The sequence below is a fragment of the Cherax quadricarinatus genome, chromosome 45 (assembly GCF_038502225.1).
Source record: "Cherax quadricarinatus isolate ZL_2023a chromosome 45, ASM3850222v1, whole genome shotgun sequence".
NCBI lineage: Eukaryota > Metazoa > Arthropoda > Malacostraca > Decapoda > Parastacidae > Cherax > Cherax quadricarinatus.
In genome coordinates this window covers 1,701,442-1,726,130 of record NC_091336.1, presented here as the reverse complement: position 1 = coordinate 1,726,130, position 24,689 = coordinate 1,701,442, and the positions used below count along the sequence as shown (strand labels likewise).

Genomic DNA, 24,689 nt, shown 5'->3' with positions numbered 1-24,689 from the left:
TACATAGAACACTTAACTCTGACATAAACCCACGCATCAAACACCTCCTTACCAACCTCAACACAACACATGACCATAACACAAGACACAGATCACTCTTTGATGTTCCTCGTGTTCATCGCACGCTATGCAAAAACTCAATGCACATAAAAGGCCCTAAAATCTAGAATTCATTACCTGTGAATATAAAAGAAACACTGTCTGTTTATAAATTCAAGTCGCTTCTCAAAAATCACTTATTCACCCCACAACTAAATAAATACTGAACAATTGTATCTCATAAATGTCAACCTGTGACCCAATCAAACTTTGTTACTATTTAACTTCAATACCTAACAGAATACTCCATTCTACTGATTACACAGCAACACAGTAAATGACCATATAACCTGTCTTTGTAATACTCATTTGTACTAAATTGTTATCTGTTTTACAATAATTTTTGTACCACTGAATATATCACTGCTTAGTTAATCTTAAGTTAATTTTAAGCCTGCCCATAATGCTCTGCATACAAGGGCTTTTGGCATGCTGCATTTTACTGTATTCTTTTGTACTTCACTGTAACATGTTCAAATTAATAAATAAATATTTTTTTTTTTCAACAAGTTGGCCGTCTCCCACCGAGGCAGGGTGACCCAAAAATTAAAGAAAATTTCCAAAAAGAAAATACTTTCATCATCATTCAAAACTTTCACAACACTCACACATTAACACTGTTTTTGCAGAGGTGCTCAGAATACAACAATTTAGAAGCATATACGTATAAAGATACACAACATATCCCTCCAAATTGCCAATATCCCAAATCCCTCCTTTAAAGTGCAGGCATTGTACTTCCCATTTCCAGGACGCAAGTCAGACTATATGAAAATAACCGATTTCCCTGAATCCCTTCACTAAATATTACCCTGCTCACACTCCAACAGATCGTCAGGTCCCAAGTACCATTCATCTCCATTCACTCCTATTAAACATGCTCACGTACGCTTGCTGGAAGTCCAAACCCCTCGCCCATAAAACCTCCTTTACCCCCTCCAACTCTTTCGAGGACAACCCCTACCCCGCCTTCTTTCTCCTATAGATTTATATGCTTTCCATGTCATTCTATGTTGATCCATTCTCTCCAATTGACCAAACCACCTCAACAACTCCTCTTCTGCCCTCTGACTAATACTTTTATTAACTCCACACCTTTTCCTAATTTCCACACTCTGAATTTTCTGCATAATATTTACACCACACATTGCCCTTAGACAGGACATCGCCACTGCCTCCAACCGTCTCCTTGCTGCTGCATTTACCACCCAAGCTTCACACCCATATAAGAGTGTTGGTACTACTATACTTTCATACATTCCCTTCTTTGCCTCCATAGATAACGTTTTTTGACTCCACATATACCTCAAAGCACCACTCGCCTTTTTTCCTTCATCAATTCTATGATTAACCTCATCTTTCATAAATCCATCTGCCGACACGTCAACTCCCAAGTATCTGAAAACATTCACTTCTTCCATACTCCTCCTCCCAAATTTGATATCCAATTTTTCTTTATCTAAATCATTTGATACTCTCATCACCTTACTCTTTTCTATGTTCACTTTCAACTTTCTACATTTACACACATTCCCAAACTCATCCACTAACCTTTGCAATTTTTCTTTAGAATCTCCCATAAGCACAGTATCATCAGCAAAAAGTAACTGTGTCAATTCCCATTTTGAATTTGATTCCCCATAATTTAATCCCACCCCTCTCCCGAACACCCTAGCATTTACTTCTTTTACAACCCCATCTATAAATATATTAAACAACCATTGAGACATTACACATCCCTGTCTAAGACCTACTTTTACCGGGAAGTAGTCTCCCTCTCTTCTACACACCCTAACCTGAGCCTCACTATCCTCATAAAAACTCTTTACAGCATTTAGTAACTTACCACCTATTCCATATACTTGCAACATCTGCCACATTGCTCCTCTATCCACTATCATACGCCTTTTCTAAATCCATAAATGCAATAAAAACTTCCCTACCTTTATCTAAATACTGTTCACATATATGCTTCAATGTAAACACTTGATCTACACATCCCCTACCCACTCTGAAACCTCCTTGCTCATCTGCAATCCTACATTCTGTCTTACCTCTAATTCTTTCAATTATAACTCTACCGTACACTTTTCCTGGTATACTCAGTAAACTTATTCCTCCATAATTTTTACAATCTCTTTTGTCCCTTTTCCCTTTATATAAAGGGACTATACATGCTCTCTGCCAATCCCTAAGTACTTTCCCCTCTTTCATACATTTATTAAACAAAAGTTCCAACCACTCCAACACTATATCCCCCCCCTGCTTTTAACATCTCTGTCATGTTCCCGTCAGTTCCAGCTGCTTTACCCCCTTTCATTCTACGTAATGCCTCACGTACCTCCCCCACACTTACATTCTGCTCTTCTTCACTCCTAAAATATGGAATACCTACCTGACCAGTGCATGAAATTACCGCCTCCCTTTCTTCCTTAACATTTAAAAGTTCCTAAAAATATTCTCGCCATCTACCTAATACCTCCATCTCCCCATCTACTAACTCCCCTACTCTGTTTTTAACTGACAAATCCATACTTTCCCTAGGCTTTCTTAACTTATTTAACTCACTCCAAAATTTTTTCATATTTTCATTAAAATTTTTTGACAGTGCCTCTCCCACTATCATCTGCTCTCCTTTTGCACTCTCTCACCACTCTCTTCACCTTTCTTTTACTCTCCATATACTCTGCTCTTCTTATAACACTTATGCTTTGTAAAAACCTCTCATAAGCTACCTTTTTCTCTTTTATCACACCCTTTACTTCATCCTTCCACCAATCACTCCTCTTTCCTCCTGCCCCTATCCTCCTATAACCACAAATTTCTGCCCCACATTCTAATACTGCATTTTTAAAACTATTCCAACCCTCTTCAACCCCCCCACTACTCATCTTTGCACTAGCCCACCTTTCTGCCAATAGTCGCTTATATCTCACCCGAACTTCCTCCTCCCTTAGTTTATACACTTTCACCTCCCTCTTACTTCTTGTTGCCACCTTCCTCTTTTCCCATCTACCTCTTACTCTAACTGTAGCTACAACTAAATAATGATCCGATATATCAGTTGCCCCTCTATAAACATGTACATCCTGGAGCCTACCCATCAACCTTTTATCCACCAATACATAATCTAACAAACTACTTTCATTACATGCTACATTATACCTTGTATATTTATTTATCCTCTTTTTCATAAAATATGTATTACTTATTACCAAATCTCTTTCTACACATAGCTCAATTAAAGGCTCCCCATTTTCATTTACCCCTGGCACCCCAAATTTACCTACTACTCCCTCTATAACATTTTTACCCACTTTAGCATTGAAATCCCCAACCACCATTACTCTCACACTTGATTCAAAACTCCCCACACATTCACTCAACATTTCCCAAAATCTCTCTCTCTCCTCTACACTTCTCTCTTCTCCAGGTGCATACACGCTTACTATAACCCACTTTTCACATCCAACCTTTATTTTACTCCATATAATCCTTGAATTAATACATTTATAATCCCTCTTTTCCTGCCATAGCTTATCCTTCAACATTATTGCTACTCCTTCTTTAGTTCTAACTCTATTTGAAACCCCTGACCTAATCCCATTTATTCCTCTCCATTGAAACTCTCCCACCCCCTTCAGCTTTGTTTCACTTAAAGCCAGGACATCCAGCTTCTTCTCATTCATAACATCCACAATCATCTCTTTCTTATCATTTGCACAACATCCACGCACATTTAGACTTCCACTTTGACAATTTTCTTCTTATTCTTTTTAGTAATCTTTACAGGAAAAGGGGTTACTAGCCAATTGTTCCCGGCATTTTAGTCGACTTTTACAACATGCATGGCTTACGGAGGAAAGATTCTTATTCCACTTCCCCATGGATATAAAAGGAAAAGTAATAAGACCAAGAACTATTAAGATAAAATCAAAGAAAACTCAGATGAGTGTATAAATAAACGTGTACATGTATGTGTAGTGTGACCTAAGTGTAAGTAGAAGTAGCAAGACATACCTGTAATCTTGCATATTTATGAGAAACAAAAGACACCAGCAATCCTACCATCATGTAAAACAATTACAGGCTTTCGTTTTAAACTCACTTGGCAGGATGGTAGTACCTCCCTGGGTGGTTGCTGTCTACCAACCTACTACTATAAATAAATAAATAAATAAATAAATAAACAGTTTTGGAGAGATCACACTAGCATCCTCAATTGTGTAAACATTATAGGTAAGGCTTGGGAGGAAGTGACTAAGAGGACCTTGAACTTTGCTTGGAAGAAACTGTGGCCAGAATGTGTAGACAAAAGGGATTTTGAAGGGATTGAGGCTAACCCTGGGAATCCTATGCAAGTTGAGGAATCCACTGTGGCATTATGGAAGTCCTTGGGTTTGGAGGTTAGTGGGGAGGATGTGGAAGAGTTGGTGGAGGAGGACAATGAAGAACTAACCACTGATGAGCTGCTAGATCATCTTCAACAGCAAGAGGCCACACCTGAGGAAACTGCTCCGGAGGAGGGGATAGAGAAATTGAGGAAGTTGCCTACTTCAAAGATTAAGGAAATGTGTGCAATGTGGCTTAAAGTGCAAATTATTTTTGATGAAAATCACCCTCACACAGCTATTGTAAGCCGTGTTGGCAACCTGTACACTGACAATGTTGTGAAACACGTTAGGAATGTCATAAAGGAACGGGATGTACAGGCCTCTATGGACAGATATGCTGTGCGACAGAGGTCCAGTGACTCAAGCTGGTCCTAGTGGCATTAAAATAAGAAGGGAAGTAACCCCGGAAAAGGACTTGCCACCTCAAGTCCTAATGGAAGGGAATTCCACTTCTAAACACTAACACCAACACTCTCCCCTCCTCCCATCCCATCAATCATCACCAGATCTTCAATAAAGGTGTCATGTAACTGTGCATGTCTCCTTCAGTTTGTGTGTATTAAAATTAATATTTCATGTGGTAAAAATTTTTTTTTGTTCATACTTTGGGGTGTCAGGAACGGATTAATTTGATTTCCATTATTTCTTATGGGGGAAAATTAATTCGCCTAACAATAATTTCGCCTAATGTTGAGCTCTCAGGAATGGATTAATAGCGTTAGGCGAGGGTCCACTGTAATAGGACTCATATTACCACCTCCTGCCCAGCTGCCACCGAAGTGATACCCCACAACATTCACCCATCACTCATCGCCTACTATTCATCCAAAGCTGCAGTCAATGGACAAGGGTTAGAGCATTAAAAGAAGATCCGGTAACCAACTAAGGACCCCTAACATCAAAGGTGAGACCAGTAATATCATGAGGAAAACTTCTCATACTGCCAGCCAGGACAACCCTCATCACCCACCAGCACCACCACAACACACGACAGACAGCAACAAACATGGCCGCCACCACAGTCCAAGATAACTCCTTCCTTGGATTTGATGTTAAGAAGATTACCGACCCAGAAATAGCTGAACTCCTTACGATTCAGAACCACAATCACCAAACTAACCAAGGAAATGCAGGAACTAAAAGCTTCCAATGCACAGTACCTCAGCAAGATCACCGCTCTAGAACATAAACTAGACACTCTGGAACAACAAAGCAACACCCACACCCAGTCCGTAGACACCATCAATACTCTAAAAGACCAACTCACCCTACTTACTACCAACATTATAGAGGAAAGATCAAGAGTGGACCAAAAACTTGCCAATGTCATAACCAACTTCCAACACCATAATGACCAACAACAGCTATCCGACACTGTTGTAGTTTACAGCAAACATCTCCCACCCACAGTCACCCAAGAAACCTGCATGGAGACCACCCTACAGCTTATCAAGGACCACCTTCGCCTTAACATACATAGTGATGACCTAAAGGATTGCATACTTATGGGCTACCAAACAGGTAAAAAACAGTGCTGTTAAAATTCCAAACTAGCCTACAAAGAAACAACCTACTAAAATCCATTTCTATGAAAACTGATGTTTACATCAACGAGTGCCTTACCAAAACAAGACAAAACCTCCTTTATCGGCTAAGAAAATTATGCTATGCCCAAAAAATCCACCAGTGCTTAGTGAAGGATGGAAAAATCGCAGTTAGGAAACAGCCCACTGGGAAGAGATACTTCATCTCTACAGAACATGACCTTAAAACTTTCCTAAGTGAGACTGGACTAACAGAATCAGAGTAAGGTGCAGATAATACACACTGTCCACCATTAGTGTTATACTGCCATAAATTTTGTTTCCCCCCAAAAATTTCCAATACTCCAACTACTTTTGAATGTCACTGTTGTATTCAATGACCATTCTACTTCATAGTCTTAATTGTGTTTAATATCTACAGAATCTCTCCTATTTTACTTCTTACCACTTCATTGTTCTATCTTATTTTAATTGAAACTAACCATAGCTTGTCCTCAGTTATTTTACCTCACTTTAAAAAAATACTTTATTGCCCAATTTTATTTTAAAATCTCTATTAATACCCAATTTTAAACTATAGTGACCAACCTTATTGTAAACTTTTTATTATTGCTTATTTTTATTTTATATTTTAGTGCACAACTTTATCGTAAACTTTTCAGGTAATTATTGCACTATTCTAATCTTGAGTTAATTACCCAATCTTATACTTGCCCAATTATACCAATACTTTATTGCCCAATCTATTTTAAACTTTTTAATATTGCCCTTTTTATCTGTAAAGTTTATTACCCAATTTTATTATATACTTTTTTATTATTGCCCTATTCTATTGTAGACTTTATTACCCAACTTTATTTTACTTTTCTTAACCTTTTGTTACCAATTTTTAAGCTTGTATATTCAACTCCAACTTTAATATTATCTTGCGTACCATCTTACCACCATATTATAACGAAGTCATTGCCATTTTTATTTTTTTTTATTATTTTTTATTTTCTTTTGCTACCTTAACTTGTGTATTTTGTCTTGTCAATTTAAATTTAGTTATACTCCAGTTCTTGTTAACAACTTACATTAGACCTTAGTGTAATTACAAGTGCGAGTCTTGTGCCATTTTAAACTAGTATTTTTTATATTATTAGATTAAACCCAGTTGTACTTTAGCTCATTCTAGCTCAATGCATAGACAACACCAAATTCATTATATTAGACCTTAGTGCAATTACAAGTGAGAGTCTGGTGCTACTTTTAATTTGTATTTTTATATTTTTAGTTTATACTTAGTTGTACTTTAGCTCATTCTGGCACAACACTTAGACAACATCAACTTCATTATGTTTATTAGTGACTATACTCTATATGACCAAAGTGCTTTAGCTATATATTTGTCCAAACTTCCCACTACTACAGCTATCAGTATTAGAACTCAACACAATTCAGGATATAAATAACCACAATTTAAACCTAAAAGATGAATGATCACGTCGACCCTGATATAAACCTCCATAATCTAACACCCAATCAAAACCTACTGGAAAGTGACTGCCTTTATTACACAGCATCACAAGCCAGCACTATCCTAAGCAGTGCAAAAAGTCTATCAGTTCTTAACTACAACATCAGGTCCTTAAGCAAACACTATGATGACCTCCTGGCACTCCTTGAATCACTAAAGACACCCTTCTCCTGCATTATTCTTACTGAGACCTGGCTTAAGCAGGACACAATAGATATCTACCCTCTACCAGGATACACAGCAATCCACAACTGCAGACCATACCAAGTTGTGGGTGGCATTGCAATCTATTACTCTAACCAACTATCTTGTATTAGCACCACTTGCTTTAGTGATGAATATGGGGAATACATTTTTGCTAATTTTACTGTAAAAAACCTTAAGACGCCTATAACAATCGGTGCCATTTACCGGATACCCCACACAAACATCCCAAATTTCAGTGAAAAATTAAAGGCACTAATAACAAACAGACAAATAAACAAGCACCACCTTCTCTTAGCTGGAGACTTCAACATCAACCTTGGCCTACTAGATGATCAGCCTGTAACTGATTTCATCAACAATATGAACAACACACTTCTCATACCAACAATAACTAAACCAACCAGGCTCACTGAGACAAGTGCAACCATAATAGACCACATATGGACCAATATACTAGCCCCCCTTAAATCAGGGATAATCACAGACAGCACTACAGACCACTACCCTACCTTCCTCTTAACAAACATTAGTAAACCACCACTAGAATACAACCAAGTTTCATTCAGACTCGATGATGAGGCCTTAATAAGGAAGTTCACAGCAGACCTAGAGACTGTTGACTGGCCTACAGAATTCTCCAAGGCCAATGGTATTGACGATTGGACAGACATTTTTCTTAACAAATTACTTAGACTATACAACAAACATTGTCCTATAAAAACGAAACAGATCACGAATAAACTGCTCAGTTGCCCATGGCTAACCAGCAGCATTCTGAAATCCATTGATAAGAAACACCAATATGAAAAGCAATATAGACAGGGCTTAATACACAAAGATATTCTCAAATGCTATTCATCAGTTCTCACCAAAGTAATAAAGAAAGCCAAACAACTGTACTACTCCAGCAGATTCACTGACCTGGAAAACACACTCAGATTCTGGGCACCCACAAACTGAAAAAAACCAAGAATATTGTCCTAACTAAACCTAACGAAACACCACTGCATCCCACTGAAACAGCGATCAAGATAAACGACTTCTTCTCAACTATAGGATCTAATCTTGCCAGTAAAATCCCACATACCAATGCCCACGCTGGGGACTATCTAGATGGGAATTTCCCAAATTCCTTCTATCTTGTACCAACTGAGCCCATCGAAGTCACTGAGATTATAAAGTCACTTAAAAATAACTCAGGGAACCTGTCTCATGTCCCACCATTATTGTACAAGCGAGCAGCTCATGTCCTCTCGCATGCTATTTCATTACTTTTTAACAAGTCACTAGAAACTAGCACCTTCCCGAAACTACTCAAGACAGCAAGAGTTATGCCAATACATAAAGGTGGTGACCCTACAGATGAAAACAACTATAGGCCAATATCAAACTTACCATTGCTATCCAAAATCTTCGAGAAACTTGTGCACAGGAGACTGTATTCATTTATAATGGCACAAAACATACCTAACCCCTGCCAATTTGGTTTCAGGAAAAATAAAAGCACTAATGATGCAATTATAAAAATGCTAGACCTGCTTTACACAGCATTGGAAAATAAGGAATATACACTAGGAATTTTTGACCTAAGAAAAGCTTTTGACACAGTAGACCACGGCATCCTACTCCACAAACTTGACCATTATGGTATAAGAGGCCATGCGCTTGCATATTTCAAATCCTACCTTACTAATAGGTATCAGTATGTCACCATTAAAGACACAGCATCATCAACACAGCCACTTGATACAGGAGTTCCACAGGAAAGTGTCCTTGGACACCTGCTCTTCCTCATTTACATCAATGATCTTCCAAACGTATCCCAACACCTGAAACCCATTCTCTTTGCTGACGACACGACTTATGTCATCTATCACCCTAAACTTGCCACCCTCAACACCATTGTTAACGAGGAGCTGCTCAAAATATCAACTTGGATGACAGCCAATAAACTTACACTTAACACTGACAAAACCTACTATATTATGTTTGGTAGCAGAGCAGGTGCTGCACAACTAAACATTAAGATTGACAGCACTCTAATTGCCAGACATAATGAGGGCAAACTCCTAGGCCTATAACTCGACAACAACCTGATTTTCTGCACCCATATCCAACACATATCAAAAAAAGTATCCAAAACAGTTGGGATTCTCTCCAAGATACCATACTACGTACCACAAAATGCCCTTCTCACGCTATATCATTCGATCTTTTATCCATACCTCACCTATGCTATTTGTGCTTGGGGATCAACTGCAGCAATACACCTAAAGCCAATAATAACTCAACAAAAAGCTGCAGTAAGAATAATCACTAAATCCCATCCATGGCAACACATCCCCGCACTCTTCATAGATCTAAACTTACTCCCTGTTCAGAACATCCACACTTACTACTGTGCAATCTACATATACAGGACCTTAAATTCCAATATTAACCTTGACCTAAAATGCTTTCTTGATAGTTGTGACAGGACCCACAGGCATAACACCAGATACAAACATCTCTACAACATTCGCCATGTCTGACTAAACCTTTACAAAAATTCAATGTATGTCAAAGGCCGTAAAATCTGGAACACCCTACCTGAAAACTCTAGAACTGCAGACAAATTCATTACCTTCAAATCTACTGTTAGAAAACATCTATCCTCCCTGATACACCCCATCAACTAACTACATAAAAACCACCTGGTGGTCCACACTTACTCACTCACTCACCCATTTGACTAAGCGCAGTAATACGTATCCTAATCTTAAAATAATGATTCCTAACTAGTCACAAGTTTGCCTGTGATACTCTAATATAGAAACTATGTATTGTGCCAAAACAAAAGCATTCACATTGCTAACCTCGCAAACTAGTATTTAGTCACTTAGTATTTAGTCATTTAGTATTTAGTCAACTTACTCCACAATTTGTAATAATTTAGGGTTAAGAATTAATCTAAGTTTGCCCGAAATGCCTAGCCTTGCTAGGTGTTCTAGTGGCCCCCTCTGTAATTAGTATTTTATTACATGTAAACCACACAATAACTAAAATCAGTAAACCCCATATTGTAATCCTTATAGAGAATAAAATTTGATTTGATTTGATTTGATTTGATTTGATTTGATTTGATTTGATTTGATTTGATAGTATGTCGGAAACCCTGAAAGGGTTCAAGTTGTACTACTGTTCAATTTACTACCTCTCTTTTTGTACATCTAAAAACTCCTACTTAATAACCTGTCTAGTTCTTAAGTAGTATTTAAGCATTAGGATTAGTCTGCCCAAAATGCACTGCATGCCAGCAGCTTTCTTTTGTGCCTAACAATATTTAATAACATGTAAATTACATTATCTGTTTTATGGCAGAAAAGAAATAAATTTGTAATTGTATTATTAGTCCATTAAACTGAGTGTTGGCATTATATTTTTAAGGAAATGTGTAGAATTTTTAACACATACTTCCTCTCAGTTTTTACACAGGAGGATACCAGCGATATTCCAGTAATGATAAATTATGTAGAACAGGACGATAATAAACTGTGCACGATTAGGGTCACAAGTGACATGGTCCTTAGGCAAATAGATAAATTAAAACCTCACAAATCCCCAGGCCCTGATGAACTGTATGCAAGGGTTCTAAAGGAATGTAAAGAGGAGCTTAGCACACCTTTGGCTTATCTTTTCAACATATCACTACAAACTGGCATAGTGCCTGATAAGTGGAAAATGGCAAATGTGATACCTATTTTCAAAACAGGTGATAGGTCCTTAGCTTCGAACTATAGACCAATAAGCCTAACCTCCACAGTGGGAAAATTTATGGAATCAATAATTGCCGAGGCAGTTCGTAGCCACCTTGAAAAGCATAAATTAATCAACGAATCTCAGCATGGTTTTACAAAGGGGCGTTCCTGCCTTACGAATTTATTAACTTTTTTCACTAAGGTATTTGAGGAGGTAGATCATGGTAATGAATATGATATTGTGTATATGGACTTCAGTAAGGCTTTTGACAGGGTCCCACATCAGAGACTATTGAGGAAAATTAAAGCACATGGAATAGGAGGAGAAATTTTTTCCTGGATAGAGGCATGGTTGACAAATAGGCAGCAGAGAGTTTGCATAAATGGGGAGAAATCAGAGTGGGGAAGCATCACAAGCGGTGTTCCACAGGGGTCAGTGTTGGGCCCCCTGCTGTTCACAATCCACATAAACGACATAGATGAGGGCATAAAGAGCGACATCGGCAAGTTTGCCGATGACACCAAAATAGGCCGTCGAATTCATTCTGACGAGGACATTCGAGCACTCCAGGAAGATTTGAATAGACTGATGCAGTGGTCGGAGAAGTGGCAGATGCAGTTTAATATAGACAAATGCAAAGTTCTAAATGTTGGACAGGACAATAACCATGCCACATATAAACTAAATAATGTAGATCTTAATATTACGGATTGCAAAAAAGATTTAGGAGTTCTGGTTAGCAGTAATCTGAAACCAAGACAACAGTGCATAAGTGTTCGCAATAAAGCTAATAGAATCCTTGGCTTCATATCAAGAAGCATAAATAATAGGAGTCCTCAGGTTGCTCTTCAACTCTATACATCCTTGGCTAGGCCTCATTTAGATTATGCTGCACAGTTTTGGTCACCGTATTACAGAATGGATATAAATTCTCTGGAAAATGTACAAAGGAGGATGACAAAGTTGATCCCATGTATCAGAAACCTTCCCTATGAGGATAGACTAAGGGCCCTGAATCTGCACTCTCTAGAAAGACGTAGAATTATGGGGGATATGATTGAGGTGTATAAATGGAAGACAGGAATAAATAAAGGGGATGTAATTAGTGTGCTGAAAATATCTAGCCTAGACAGGACTCGCAGCAATGGTTTTAAGTTGGAAAAATTCAGATTCAGGAAGGATATAGGAAAGTACTGGTTTGGTAATAGAGTTGTGGATGAGTGGAACAAACTCCCGAGTACAGTCATAGAGGCCAGAACGTTGTGTAGCTTTAAAAATAGGTTGGATAAATACGTGAGTGGATGTGGGTGGGTGTGAGTTGACCTGATAGCTTGTGCTACCAGGTCGGTTGCCGTGTTCCTCCCTTAAGTCAATGTGACCTGACCTGACTAGGTTGGGTGCATTGGCTTAAGCCGGTAGGAGACTTGGACCTGCCTCGCATGGGCCAGTAGGCCTTCTGCAGTGTTCCTTCGTTCTTATGTTCTTATGTTCTTAACTTGGCCAACTTTTGCAAACTTTGTCATCAGTCAAATGTTACATACCTTGGCTTCCAAGATGAATTTTGAAATAACAACAGGATGTTCCTTTGAAACAGCCGCTGCCTGATTGAGGTAAGTCTCCAAGTCTTGGTGTGAGTGAGCTACGTTCATGGCTGCCCCAGACAGCACATACGATGGCCTCACCAGGCATGGAAAGCCAACTTCTTCACAAAATGCTTGTGCTGAATTCAGATTGGTCAGTTCCTTCCACCTGTTAGAATAATTACCATAGTGTAAAGGATGTAAAGTGACAAAGCAATTTATTTTTTAAATACAATGGTCATTTCCTACCAAGGCACCATGACCCAAAGAAGGAAACACATTCACCATTCACCTCACCTATGCTATTTGTGACTGGGGTTCCACAACAACAAATTGCCTAAAGCCCAACAAAAAGCTGCAGTGCGAATGATAAATAAAATAATAATAAAAAATTTATTTCTTGGCTAAGGCTACAATGTGCTTCTACATTGGTACAAAGAAAGCCACTATCATGCTGAAGCATTTTGGGCAGATTTAACCTAATATAGTGGAACCTCGACTTATGAGTGTCCCCAACGTACAAGTTTTTTGAGAAACGAGCCATCGATTGGTCGATTTTTTGCTCCGAGTTACGAGCCAACATTTGAGTTACGAGCCAGCTCCCCCCCACTGTCCACTCAACCCAAAACCTGGACACCTTTCCTGTTTATCTATGATTTCATGCTTTAATTCCATGGAAATCATCCTCCTTTTCTTCTCGGCACTGTCCTTTACACTTACTTTCTTAAGACCCATGGTTAGAAAAGCAAAATTTGGCCAAATGACCGTCAAAAATGGAAGCAAAGGAGGAGAGAAATGCTCCCACATCTAGGTAGTCAGTGCACCGAGTTGGCTTTGTTCTGAAGCTCTTTATGTATTATTATTATTAATTTAGGGAACTGAAGCTCTATCATTATTGTAATAGTTATTATTATTGTAATTATTATTATGATGGTAAGATTGCTGGTGTCCATTTTTCTGTCTCATGAACATGCAAGGTTTCAGGTACATTTTGCTACTTCTACTTACACTTAGGTCACACTACACATACATGTACAAGCATATATACACATACATACATACCCCTCTGGGTTTTCTTCTATTTTCTTTCTAGTTCTTGTTCTTGTTTATTGCCTATCTCCATGGGGAAGTGGAACAGAATTCTTCCTCCATAAACCATGCATGTTGTAAGAGGCGACTAAAATGCCGGGAGCAAGAGGCTAGGAACCCCTTCTCCTGTATATATTACTAAATGTAAAAGGAGCAACTTTCATTTTTTCCTTTGGGCCACCCCCGCCTCGGTGGGATATGGCCAGTGTGTTGAAAGAAAGAAAGTACAGTGGACCCCCGCATAACGATGGCATCACATAGCGATTATTTCGCATACCGCTTACTTTAATTGCAAAAATTTTGCCTCGCATACCGCTTAAAAACCCGCTTACCGATTTTCGTCCAAGACGCGTCCAATGTGCGGCCTGAGCCATGCTCGCATGTTCCGCTGGTGGCATTGTTTACCAGCCAGCCTCCGCGGTAACATCCAAGCATACAATCGGAATATTTCGTATTATTACAGTGTTTTCGGTGCTTTTTCTGGAAAATAAGTGACCATGGGCCCCAAGAAAGCTTCTAGTGCCAACCCTACAGCAATAAGGGTGAGAATTACAATAGAGATGAAGAAAAAGATCATTGATAAGTATGAAAGTGGAGTGCATGTCTCCGAGCTGGCCAGGTTGTATAATAAACCCCAATCAACCATCGCTACTATTGGTGGTACAGCTGCTGCTGCTGCTGCTGCACTGTCAGCTGCTGCTGCTGTTGCTGTAGCACCGTTGTTGGTGTGGCTTATTGAGAATACCAAGAAACAATTAACCCCAGAGGATTTGCCACCCAGGATAACCCAAAAAAGTCAGTGTCATCGAAGACTGTCTAACTTATTTCCATTGGGGTCCTTAATCTTGTCTCCCAGGATGCAACCCACACAAGTCGACTAACACCCAGGTGAACAGGGAAAAATGCCTGGAACTAGTGCTCATATTGGTGAATTTAAAGCCAGCAAAGGTTGGTTTGAGAGATTTAAGAATCGTAGTGGCATACACAGTGTGATAAGGCCTGTTCTGGAAGAAAATGCCAAACAGGACCTACAGTACTCAGGAGGAAAAGGCACTCCCAGGACACAGTGTCTCATCAGTCATTGCTGCATCTTCAATAAAGGTAAGTGTCATTTATTCTTCATTTAGTAGACTAGTACATGCACAATATATACTGTGCATGTACTACTCTACTATTGTGCATGTATCCTTCTCTTTGTGTGTGGGAAAATGTATATTTCATGTGGTAAAATTTTTTTTTTCATACTTTTGGGTGTCTTGCACGGATTAATTTGATTTCCATTATTTCTTATGGGGAAAATTCATTCACATAGCGATTATTTCGCATAACAATTACCCCTCTTGCACGGATTAAAATCGTTAACCGGGGGTCCACTGTATTATTATTGTTGATAATTTAGGGAACTGAAGCCCCTCACCAGCATCAAGGTTCCTTGATGCTGGTGAGGGGCTCTTGATCTAGGGAATTGGATATGAGCTCTAGTTCCCTAAATTAATAATAATAATAAAATAATACAGTGGACCCTTGACCAACAATATTAATCCGTTCCAGAGAGCTTGTCCTTAGCCGAATTTATCGCTAGCCGATTAATTTTCCCAATAAAAAATAATGGAAATCCAATTAATCCACTCCAGACAGCCAAAAGTATTAAAAAATAAATAACTTTTTCATAAAATATACATTTCTCTACAAAGAAAACAATGAGACATGCACAATAACTACATAAATGCTAAAATGACACTTTTATTGAAGAGTACTGATGAGTGATGAGACACTTTCCTGAACACTTTGCGATTTTCAGAGTGATACCTGAGTAAAGACTTCACTTTGCAATCCCCACTAGCATTACAAGAAAACATGAGATCCTGTTTGGCATTTTCTTCCAGAACAGGTCTGTTTCGTCACAACTGAACACTTGTTGGGGTTTAAATTTTTCAGCTTTGCCATGCCTTATCACACTGTATGCCACTACGATTCTTAAATCTCTCAAACCAACCTTTGCTGGCCTTAAATTCACCAATACGAGCACTAGTTCCAGGCATTTTTTCCTGTTCACCTGGGGGTTAGTCGACTGGCGTGGGTCACATCCTGGGGGACATGATTAAGGACCCCAATGGAACTAAGTTAGACAGTCTTCGATGATGCACTGGCTTTCTTGGGGTTATCCTGGGTGGCTAACCCTCTGGGGTTAGTTGTTTCTTGGTAATTGTTTCTCGTTAAGCTACACCAACACCACTCTCTCCACATTTTCGATGGTGGTGCAGCAGCAGCAGCAGCTGACTGTGGTGCAGCAGCAGCAGCAGCAGCTGACTGTGGTGCAGCAGCATCTGATGGTGGTGCAGCAGCAGCTGATGGTATTGCAGCAGCAGCTGATGGTATTGCAGCAGCAGCTGATGGTGGTGCAGCAGCAGCTGATGGTGGTGGTGCAGCAGCAGCTGATGGTGGTGGTGCAGCAGCAGCTGATGGTGGTGGTGCAGCAGCAGCTGATGGTGGTGGTGCAGCAGCAGCTGATGGTGGTGGTGCAACAGCAGACCATGGTACAGCAGCAACTGACGGTGGTGCAGCAACAGCAGACCATGGTATAGCAGCAACTGATGGTGGTGCAGCAACAGCAGACCATGGTACAGCAGCAACAGCTGACCGTGGTATGATAGTATTTCGATAGTATTTCTCACCCTTTTTACCACAGGGATGGCACTAGAAGCTTTCTTTGGGCCCTTGGTGGCTTATTTAGCAGTTACAAGTACTAAAAACAATGGAATAATACAAATTATACTGCATGTATGCGTAGAACTGCCCGCCCTGGCTTGTAAACAAAGGCACACTAGCTGAAGGCAGGGCAGCTGAGGCACTCAGGCTGGACGAACAGCCGACGCATTCGGGACGAATGTTGTTACCCTAGTTTTTCACCGTTGGTCGAGCCAATATTTTTATGCAGAACTGCATCATTAGATGATTTTTGTTAGACGATGCCAGTGTTGGTCAAGGGTCCGCTGTAATAATAAAAATGGAAATCATACTCTTTCTTCTCAGCACTGCCCTTTACACATGATTTCTTAGGACTCATGGTTAGAAAAGGGAAATTTAGCCAAATGACTGTCAAAAATGTAAGCAAAGCAGGAGAGAGCTGCTCCCACAGCTAGGTAAACAGTGCACTGAGTTGGTTTCATTTTGAAGCTGTTATAATAATGTATTATTATTATTAATTTAGGGAACTGAAGCTTTATAGTTATTGTAAAAATTATTATTATTATTGATAATAATTTAGGGAACTAAAGCCCCTCACCAGCGTCAAGGTTCCTTAATGCTGGTAAGGGGCTCTCGATCTAGGGAATTGGATATGTACTCTAGTTCCATGGGGAAGTGGAAAAGAATCTTTCCTCCGTAAGCCATGCGTGTCGTATGAGGCGACTAAAATGCCGGGAGCAATGGGCTAGTAACCCCTTCTCCTGTAGACACTTACTAAAAAAGAGAAGAAGAAAAACTTTATAAAACTGGGATGCTTAAATGTGCGTGGATGTAGTGCGGATGACAAGAAACAGATGATTGCTGATGTTATGAATGAAAAGAAGTTGGATGTCCTGGCCCTAAGCGAAACAAAGCTGAAGGGGGTAGGGGAGTTTCGGTGGGGGGAAATAAATGGGATTAAATCTGGAGTATCTGAGAGAGTTAGAGCAAAGGAAGGGGTAGCAGTAATGTTAAATGATCAGTTATGGAAGGAGAAAAGAGAATATGAATGTGTAAATTCAAGAATTATGTGGATTAAAGTAAAGGTTGGATGCGAGAAGTGGGTCATAATAAGCGTGTATGCACCTGGAGAAGAGAGGAATGCAGAGAGGAGAGAGAGATTTTGGGAGATGTTAAGTGAATGTATAGGAGCCTTTGAACCAAGTGAGAGAGTAATTGTGGTAGGGGACCTGAATGCTAAAGTAGGAGAAACTTTTAGAGAGGGTGTGGTAGGTAAGTTTGGGGTGCCAGGTGTAAATGATAATGGGAGCCCTTTGATTGAACTTTGTATAGAAAGGGGTTTAGTTATAGGTAATACATATTTTAAGAAAAAGAGGATAAATAAGTATACAAGCTATGATGTAGGGTGAAATGACAGTAGTTTGTTGGATTATGTATTGGTAGATAAAAGACTGTTGAGTAGACTTCAGGATGTACATGTTTATAGAGGGGCCACAGATATATCAGATAACTTTCTAGTTGTAGCTACACTGAGAGTAAAAGGTAGATTGGATACAAGGAGAATAGAAGCATCAGGGAAGAGAGAGGTGAAGGTTTATAAACTAAAAGAGGAGCCAGTTAGGGTAAGATATAAACATTAAAATGGTATAAAATACCGACAGATTGTTAGGTAAGACACATATGCAACAGTTAGGCATCTTTATTTCGAAACGTTTCGCCTACACAGTAGGCTTCTTCAGTCGAGTACAGAAAAGTTGATAGAAGCAGAAGATACTTGAAGACGATGTAATCAGTCCATCACCCTTAAAGTTTTGAGGTGGTCAGTCCCTCAGTCTGGAGAAGAGCATTGTTCTGTTGTCTGAAACAACGGAACAATGCTCTTCTCCAGACTGAGGGACTGACCACCTCAAAACTTTAAGGGTGATGGACTGATTACATCGTCTTCAAGTATCTTCTGCTTCTATCAACTTTTCTGTACTCGACTGAAGAAGCCTACTGTGTAGGCGAAACGTTTCGAAATAAAGATACCTAACTGTTGCATATGTGTCTTACCTAACAAGATATAAACAGCTATTGCAGGATAGATGGGCTAATGAGAGCATAGGCAATGGGGTCGAAGAGGTATGGGGTAGGTTTAAAAATGTAGTGTTAGAGTGTTCAGCAGAAGTTTGTGGTTACAGGAAAGTGGGTGCGGGAGGGAAGAGGAGCGATTGGTGTTATGATGATGTAAAGAGAGTAGTAAGGGAGAAAAAGTTAGCATATGAGAAGTTTTTACAAAGTAGAAGTGATGCAAGGAGGGAAGAGTATATGGAGAAAAAGAGAGAGGTTAAGAGAGTGGTGAAGCAATGTAAAAAGAGAGCAAATGAGAGAGTGGGTGAGATGTTATCAACAAATTTTGTTGAAAATAAGAAAAAGTTTTGGAGTGAGATTAACAAGTTAAGAAAGCCTAGAGAACAAATGGATTTGTCAGTTAAAAATAGGAGAGGAGAGTTATTAAATGGAGAGTTAGAGGTATTGGGAAGATGGAGGGAATATTTTGAGGAATTGTTAAATGTTGATGAAGATAGGGAAGCTTTGATTTCGTGTATAGGGCAAGGAGGAATAACATCTTGTAGGAGTGAGGAAGAGCCAGTTGTGAGTGTGGGGGAAGTTCGTGAGGCAGTAGGTAAAATGAAAGGGGGTAAGGCAGCCGGGATTGATGGGATAAAGATAGAAATGTTAAAAGCAGGTGGGGATATAGTTTTGGAGTGGTTGGTGCAATTATTTAATAAATGTATGGAAGAGGGTAAAGTACCTAGGGATTGGCAGAGAGCATGCATAGTTCCTTTGTATAAAGGCAAAGGGGATAAAAGAGAGTGCAAAAATTATAGGGGGATAAGTCTGCTGAGTATACCTGGTAAAGTGTATGGTAGAGTTATTATTGAAAGAATTAAGAGTAAGACGGAGAATAGGATAGCAGATGAACAAGAAGGCTTTAGGAAAGGTAGGGGGTGTGTGGACCAGGTGTTTACAGTGAAACATATAAGTGAACAGTATTTAGATAAGGCTAAAGAGGTCTTTGTGGCATTTATGGATTTGGAAAAGGCGTATGACAGGGTGGATAGGGGGGCAATGTGGCAGATGTTGCAAGTGTATGGTGTAGGAGGTAGGTTACTGAAAGCAGTGAAGAGTTTTTACGAGGATAGTGAGGCTCAAGTTAGAGTATGTAGGAAAGAGGGAAATTATTTCCCAGTAAAAGTAGGCCTTAGACAAGGATGTGTGATGTCACCGTGGTTGTTTAATATATTTACAGATGGGGTTGTAAAAGAAGTAAATGCGAGGGTCTTGACAAGAGGCGTGGAGTTAAAAGATAAAGAATCACACACAAAGTGGGAGTTGTCACAGCTGCTCTTTGCTGATGACACTATGCTCTTGGGAGATTCTGAAGAGAAGTTGCAGAGATTGGTGGATGAATTTGGTAGGGTGTGCAAAAGAAGAAAATTAAAGTTGAATACAGGAAAGAGTAAGGTTATGAGGATAACAAAAAGATTAGGTGATGAAAGATTGAATATCAGATTGGAGGGAGAGAGTATGGAGGAGGTGAATGTATTCAGATATTTTGGAGTGGATGTGTCAGTGGATGGGTCTATGAAAGATGAGGTGAATCATAGAATTGATGAGGGAAAAAGAGTGAGTGGTGCACTTAGGAGTCTGTGGAGACAAAGAACTTTGTCCTTGGAGGCAAAGAGGGGAATGTATGAGAGTATAGTTTTACCAACGCTCTTATATGGGTGTGAAGCATGGGTGATGAATGTTGCAGTGAGGAGAAGGCTGGAGGCAGTGGAGATGTCATGTCTGAGGGCAATGTGTGGTGTGAATATAATGCAGAGAATTCGTAGTTTGGAAGTTAGGAGGAGGTGCGGGATTACCAAAACTGTTGTCCAGAGGGCTGAGGAAGGGTTGTTGAGGTGGTTCGGACATGTAGAGAGAATGGAGCGAAACAGAATGACTTCAAGAGTGTATCAGTCTGTAGTGGAAGGAAGGCGGGGTAGGGGTCGGCCTAGGAAAGGTTGGAGGGAGGGGGTAAAGGAGGTTTTGTGTGCGAGGGGCTTGGACTTCCAGCAGGTATGCATGAGCGTGTTTGATAGGAGTGAATGGAGACAAATGGTTTTTAATACTTGACGTGCTGTTGGAGTGTGAGCAAAGTAACATTTATGAAGGGGTTCAGGGAAACCGGCAGGCCGGACTTGAGTCCTGGAGATGGGAAGTACAGTGCCTGCACTCTGAAGGACGGGTGTTAATGTTGCAGTTTAAAAACTGTAGTGTAAAGCACCCTTCTGGCAAGACAGTGATGGAGTGAATGATGGTGAAAGTTTTTCTTTTTCGGGCCACCCTGCCTTGGTGGGAATCGGCCAGTGTAATAATAAAAAAAAAAAAATAATAATAAAAATATAAATAACAATAATAAAAATACAAAATTATTATAATAATGACAGAGCATCAGTTCCCTAAATTATCATCAATAATAATTATTATTGCAATTACATATGTATTATGAACATAATACGTATTTTTTTTTTTCCAACAAGTCGGCCATCTCCCACCAAGGCAGGGTGACACAGAGAAAGAAAATCCCCAAAAAGAAAATTTTTTCATCATCATTCAACACTTTCACTTCACTCACATATAATCACTGTTTTTGCAGAGGTGCCCAGAATACATACAACAGTTTAGAAGTGTATACGTATAAAAACACACAACATATCTCTCCAAACTGCCAGTATCCCAAACCCCTCCTTTAGAGTGCAGGCATTGTACTTCCCATTTCCAGGGCTAAAGTCCGGTTATATAAAATAACCAGTTTCCCTGAATCCCTTCACTAAATATTACCCTGCTCACACTCCAACAGATCGTCAGGTCCCAAATACCATCTGTCTCCATTCACTCCTATCTAACATGCTCATGCACGCTTGCTGCAAGTCCAAACCCCTCGCCCACAACACCTCCTTTATCCCCTCCCTCCAACCTTTTCGAGGATGACCCCTACCCCGCCTTCCTTCCCCTACAGATTTATACGCTCTCCATGTCATTCTACTTTGATCCATTCTCTCTAAATGACCAAACCACCTCAACAAACCCTCTTCAGCTCTCTAATACTTTTATTAACTCCACACCTTCTCCTAATTTACACACACTGAATTTTCTGCATAATATTTACACCACACATTGCCCTTAGACAGGACATCTCCACTGCCTCCAACCGCCACCTCGCTGCAGCATTTACCACCCAAGCTTCACACCCATATAAGAGTGTTGGTACTACTATACTTTCATACATTCCCTTCTTTGCCTCCATAGATAACATTTTTTGCCTCCACATATACCTCAATGCACCACTCACCTTTTTTCCTTCATCAATTCTATGATTAACCTCATCCTTCATAAATCCATCCGCTGACACGTCAACTCCCAAATATCTGAAAACATTCACTTCTTCCATACTCTTCCTCCCCAATTTGATATCCAATTTTTCTTTATCTAAATCATTTGATACTCTCATCACCTTATTCTTTTCTATGTTCACTTTCAACTTCCTACCTTTACACACATTCCCAAATTCGTCCACTAACCTTTGCAGTTTTTCTTTAGAATCTCCCATAAGCACAATATCATCAGCAAAAAGTAACTGTCACTTCCCATTTTGTATTTAATTCCCCATAATTTAATCCCATCCCTCTCCTGAACACCCTAGCATTTACTTCTTTTACAACCCCATCTATAAATATATTATACAATCATGGTGACATTACAGGTTGGTAGACAGCAACCACCCAGGGAAGTACTACCGTCCTGCCAGATGACTGTGAAACAGAAACCTGTAACTGTTTTGCATGATGGTAGGATTGCTCGTTTCTTTTTCTGTCTCATAAACACGCTAGATAACAGGGATATCTTGCTACTCCTACTTACACTTTGGTCACACTTCACAGACACGCACATGCATATATATATATATATATATATATATATATACATACATCTAGGTTTTTCTCAATAAATAACAAAAAGGCACAATACCGTGACTGGAACGTAAGCTTCTCTCTTTTATGTGCGGGTTATTTGTGTAGGTTTTTCTCCTTTTTCTACATAGCTCTTGTTCTTCTTTATTTCTTCTATTGTCCATGGGGAAGTGGAAAAGAATCTTTCCTCCATAAGCCATGCGTGTCGTATGAGGCGACTAAAATGCCGAGAGCAATGGGCTAGTAACCCCTTCTCCTGTAGACATTTACTAAAAAAGAGAAGAAGAAAAACTTTATAAAACTGGGATGCTTGAATGTGCGTGGATGTAGTGCATATGACAAGAAACGGATGATTGCTGATGTTATAAAAAGAAATTGGATGTCCTGGCCCTAAGCAAAACAAAGCTGAAGGGGGTAGGGGAGTTTCGGTGGGGGGAAATAAATGGGATTAAATCTGGAGTATCTGAGAGAGTTAGAGCAAAGGAAGGGGTAGCAGTAATGTTGAATGATCAGTTATGGAAGGAGAAAAGAGAATATGAATGTGTAAATGCAAGAATTATGTGGATTAAAGTAAAGGTTGGATGCGAGAAGTGGGTCATAATAAGCGTGTATGCACCTGGAGAAGAGAGGAATGCAGAGGAGAGAAAGATATTTTGGGAGATGTTAAGTGAATGTATAGGAGCCTTTGAACCAAGTGAGAGAGTAATTGTGGTAGGGGACCTGAATGCTAAAGTAGGAGAAACTTTTAGAGAGGGTGTGGTAGGTAAGTTTGGGGTGCCAGGTGTAAATGATAATGGGAGCCCTTTGATTGAACTTTGTATAGAAAGGGGTTTAGTTATATGTAATACATATTTTAAGAAAAAGAGGATAAATAAGTATACAAGATATGATGTAGGGCGAAATGACAGTAGTTTGTTGGATTATGTATTGGTAGATAAAAGACTGTTGAGTAGACTTCAGGATGTACATGTTTATAGAGGGGCCACAGATATATCAGATCACTTTCTAGTTGTAGCTACACTGAGAGTAAAAGGTAGATGGGATACAAGGAGAATAGAAGCATCAGGGAAGAGAGAGGTGAAGGTTTATAAACTAAAAGAGGAGGCAGTTAGGGAAAGATATAAACAGCTATTGGAGGATAGATGGGCTAATGAGAGCATAGGCAATGGGGTCGAAGAGGTATGGGGTAGGTTTAAAAATGTAGTGTTAGAGTGTTCAGCAGAAGTTTGTGGTTACAGGAAAGTGGGTGCGGGAGGGAAGAGGAGCGATTGGTGGAATGATGATGTAAAGAGAGTAGTAAGGGAGAAAAAGTTAGCATATGAGAAGTTTTTACAAAGTAGAAGTGATGCAAGGAGGGAAGAGTATATGGAGAAAAGAGAGAGGTTAAGAGAGTGGTGAAGCAATGTAAAAAGAGAGCAAATGAGAGAGTGGGTGAGATGTTATCAACAAATTTTGTTGAAAATAAGAAAAAGTTTTGGAGTGAGATTAACAAGTTAAGGAAGCCTAGAGAACAAATGGATTTGTCAGTTAAAAATAGGAGAGGAGAGTTATTAAATGGAGAGTTAGAGGTATTGGGAAGATGGAGGGAATATTTTGAGGAATTGTTAAATGTTGATGAAGATAGGGAAGCTGTGATTTAGTGTATAGGGCAAGGAGGAATAACATCTTGTAGGAGTGAGGAAGAGCCAGTTGCGAGTGTGGGGGAAGTTCGTGAGGCAGTAGGTAAAATGAAAGGGGGTAAGGGAGCCAGGATTGATGGAATAAAGATAGAAATGTTAAAAGCAGGTGGGGATATAGTTTTGGAGTGGTTGGTGCAATTATTTAATAAATGT

The 24,689-nt window shown here is 39.6% G+C and overlaps 1 protein-coding gene across 1 annotated transcript in view; it reads right to left on the bottom strand.

Moving 5' to 3' along the window:
- The window catches only part of r (carbamoyl-phosphate synthetase 2, aspartate transcarbamylase, and dihydroorotase rudimentary), a 1,183,622-nt gene that overhangs the window by 415,460 nt on the left and 743,473 nt on the right, over positions 1 to 24,689 (bottom strand). The window contains exon 23 of the mRNA XM_070094236.1: positions 13,043 to 13,250. Within this exon, the coding sequence (XP_069950337.1) occupies positions 13,043 to 13,250 (208 nt within the window). The remainder of the gene's footprint in view (positions 1 to 13,042; positions 13,251 to 24,689) is intronic.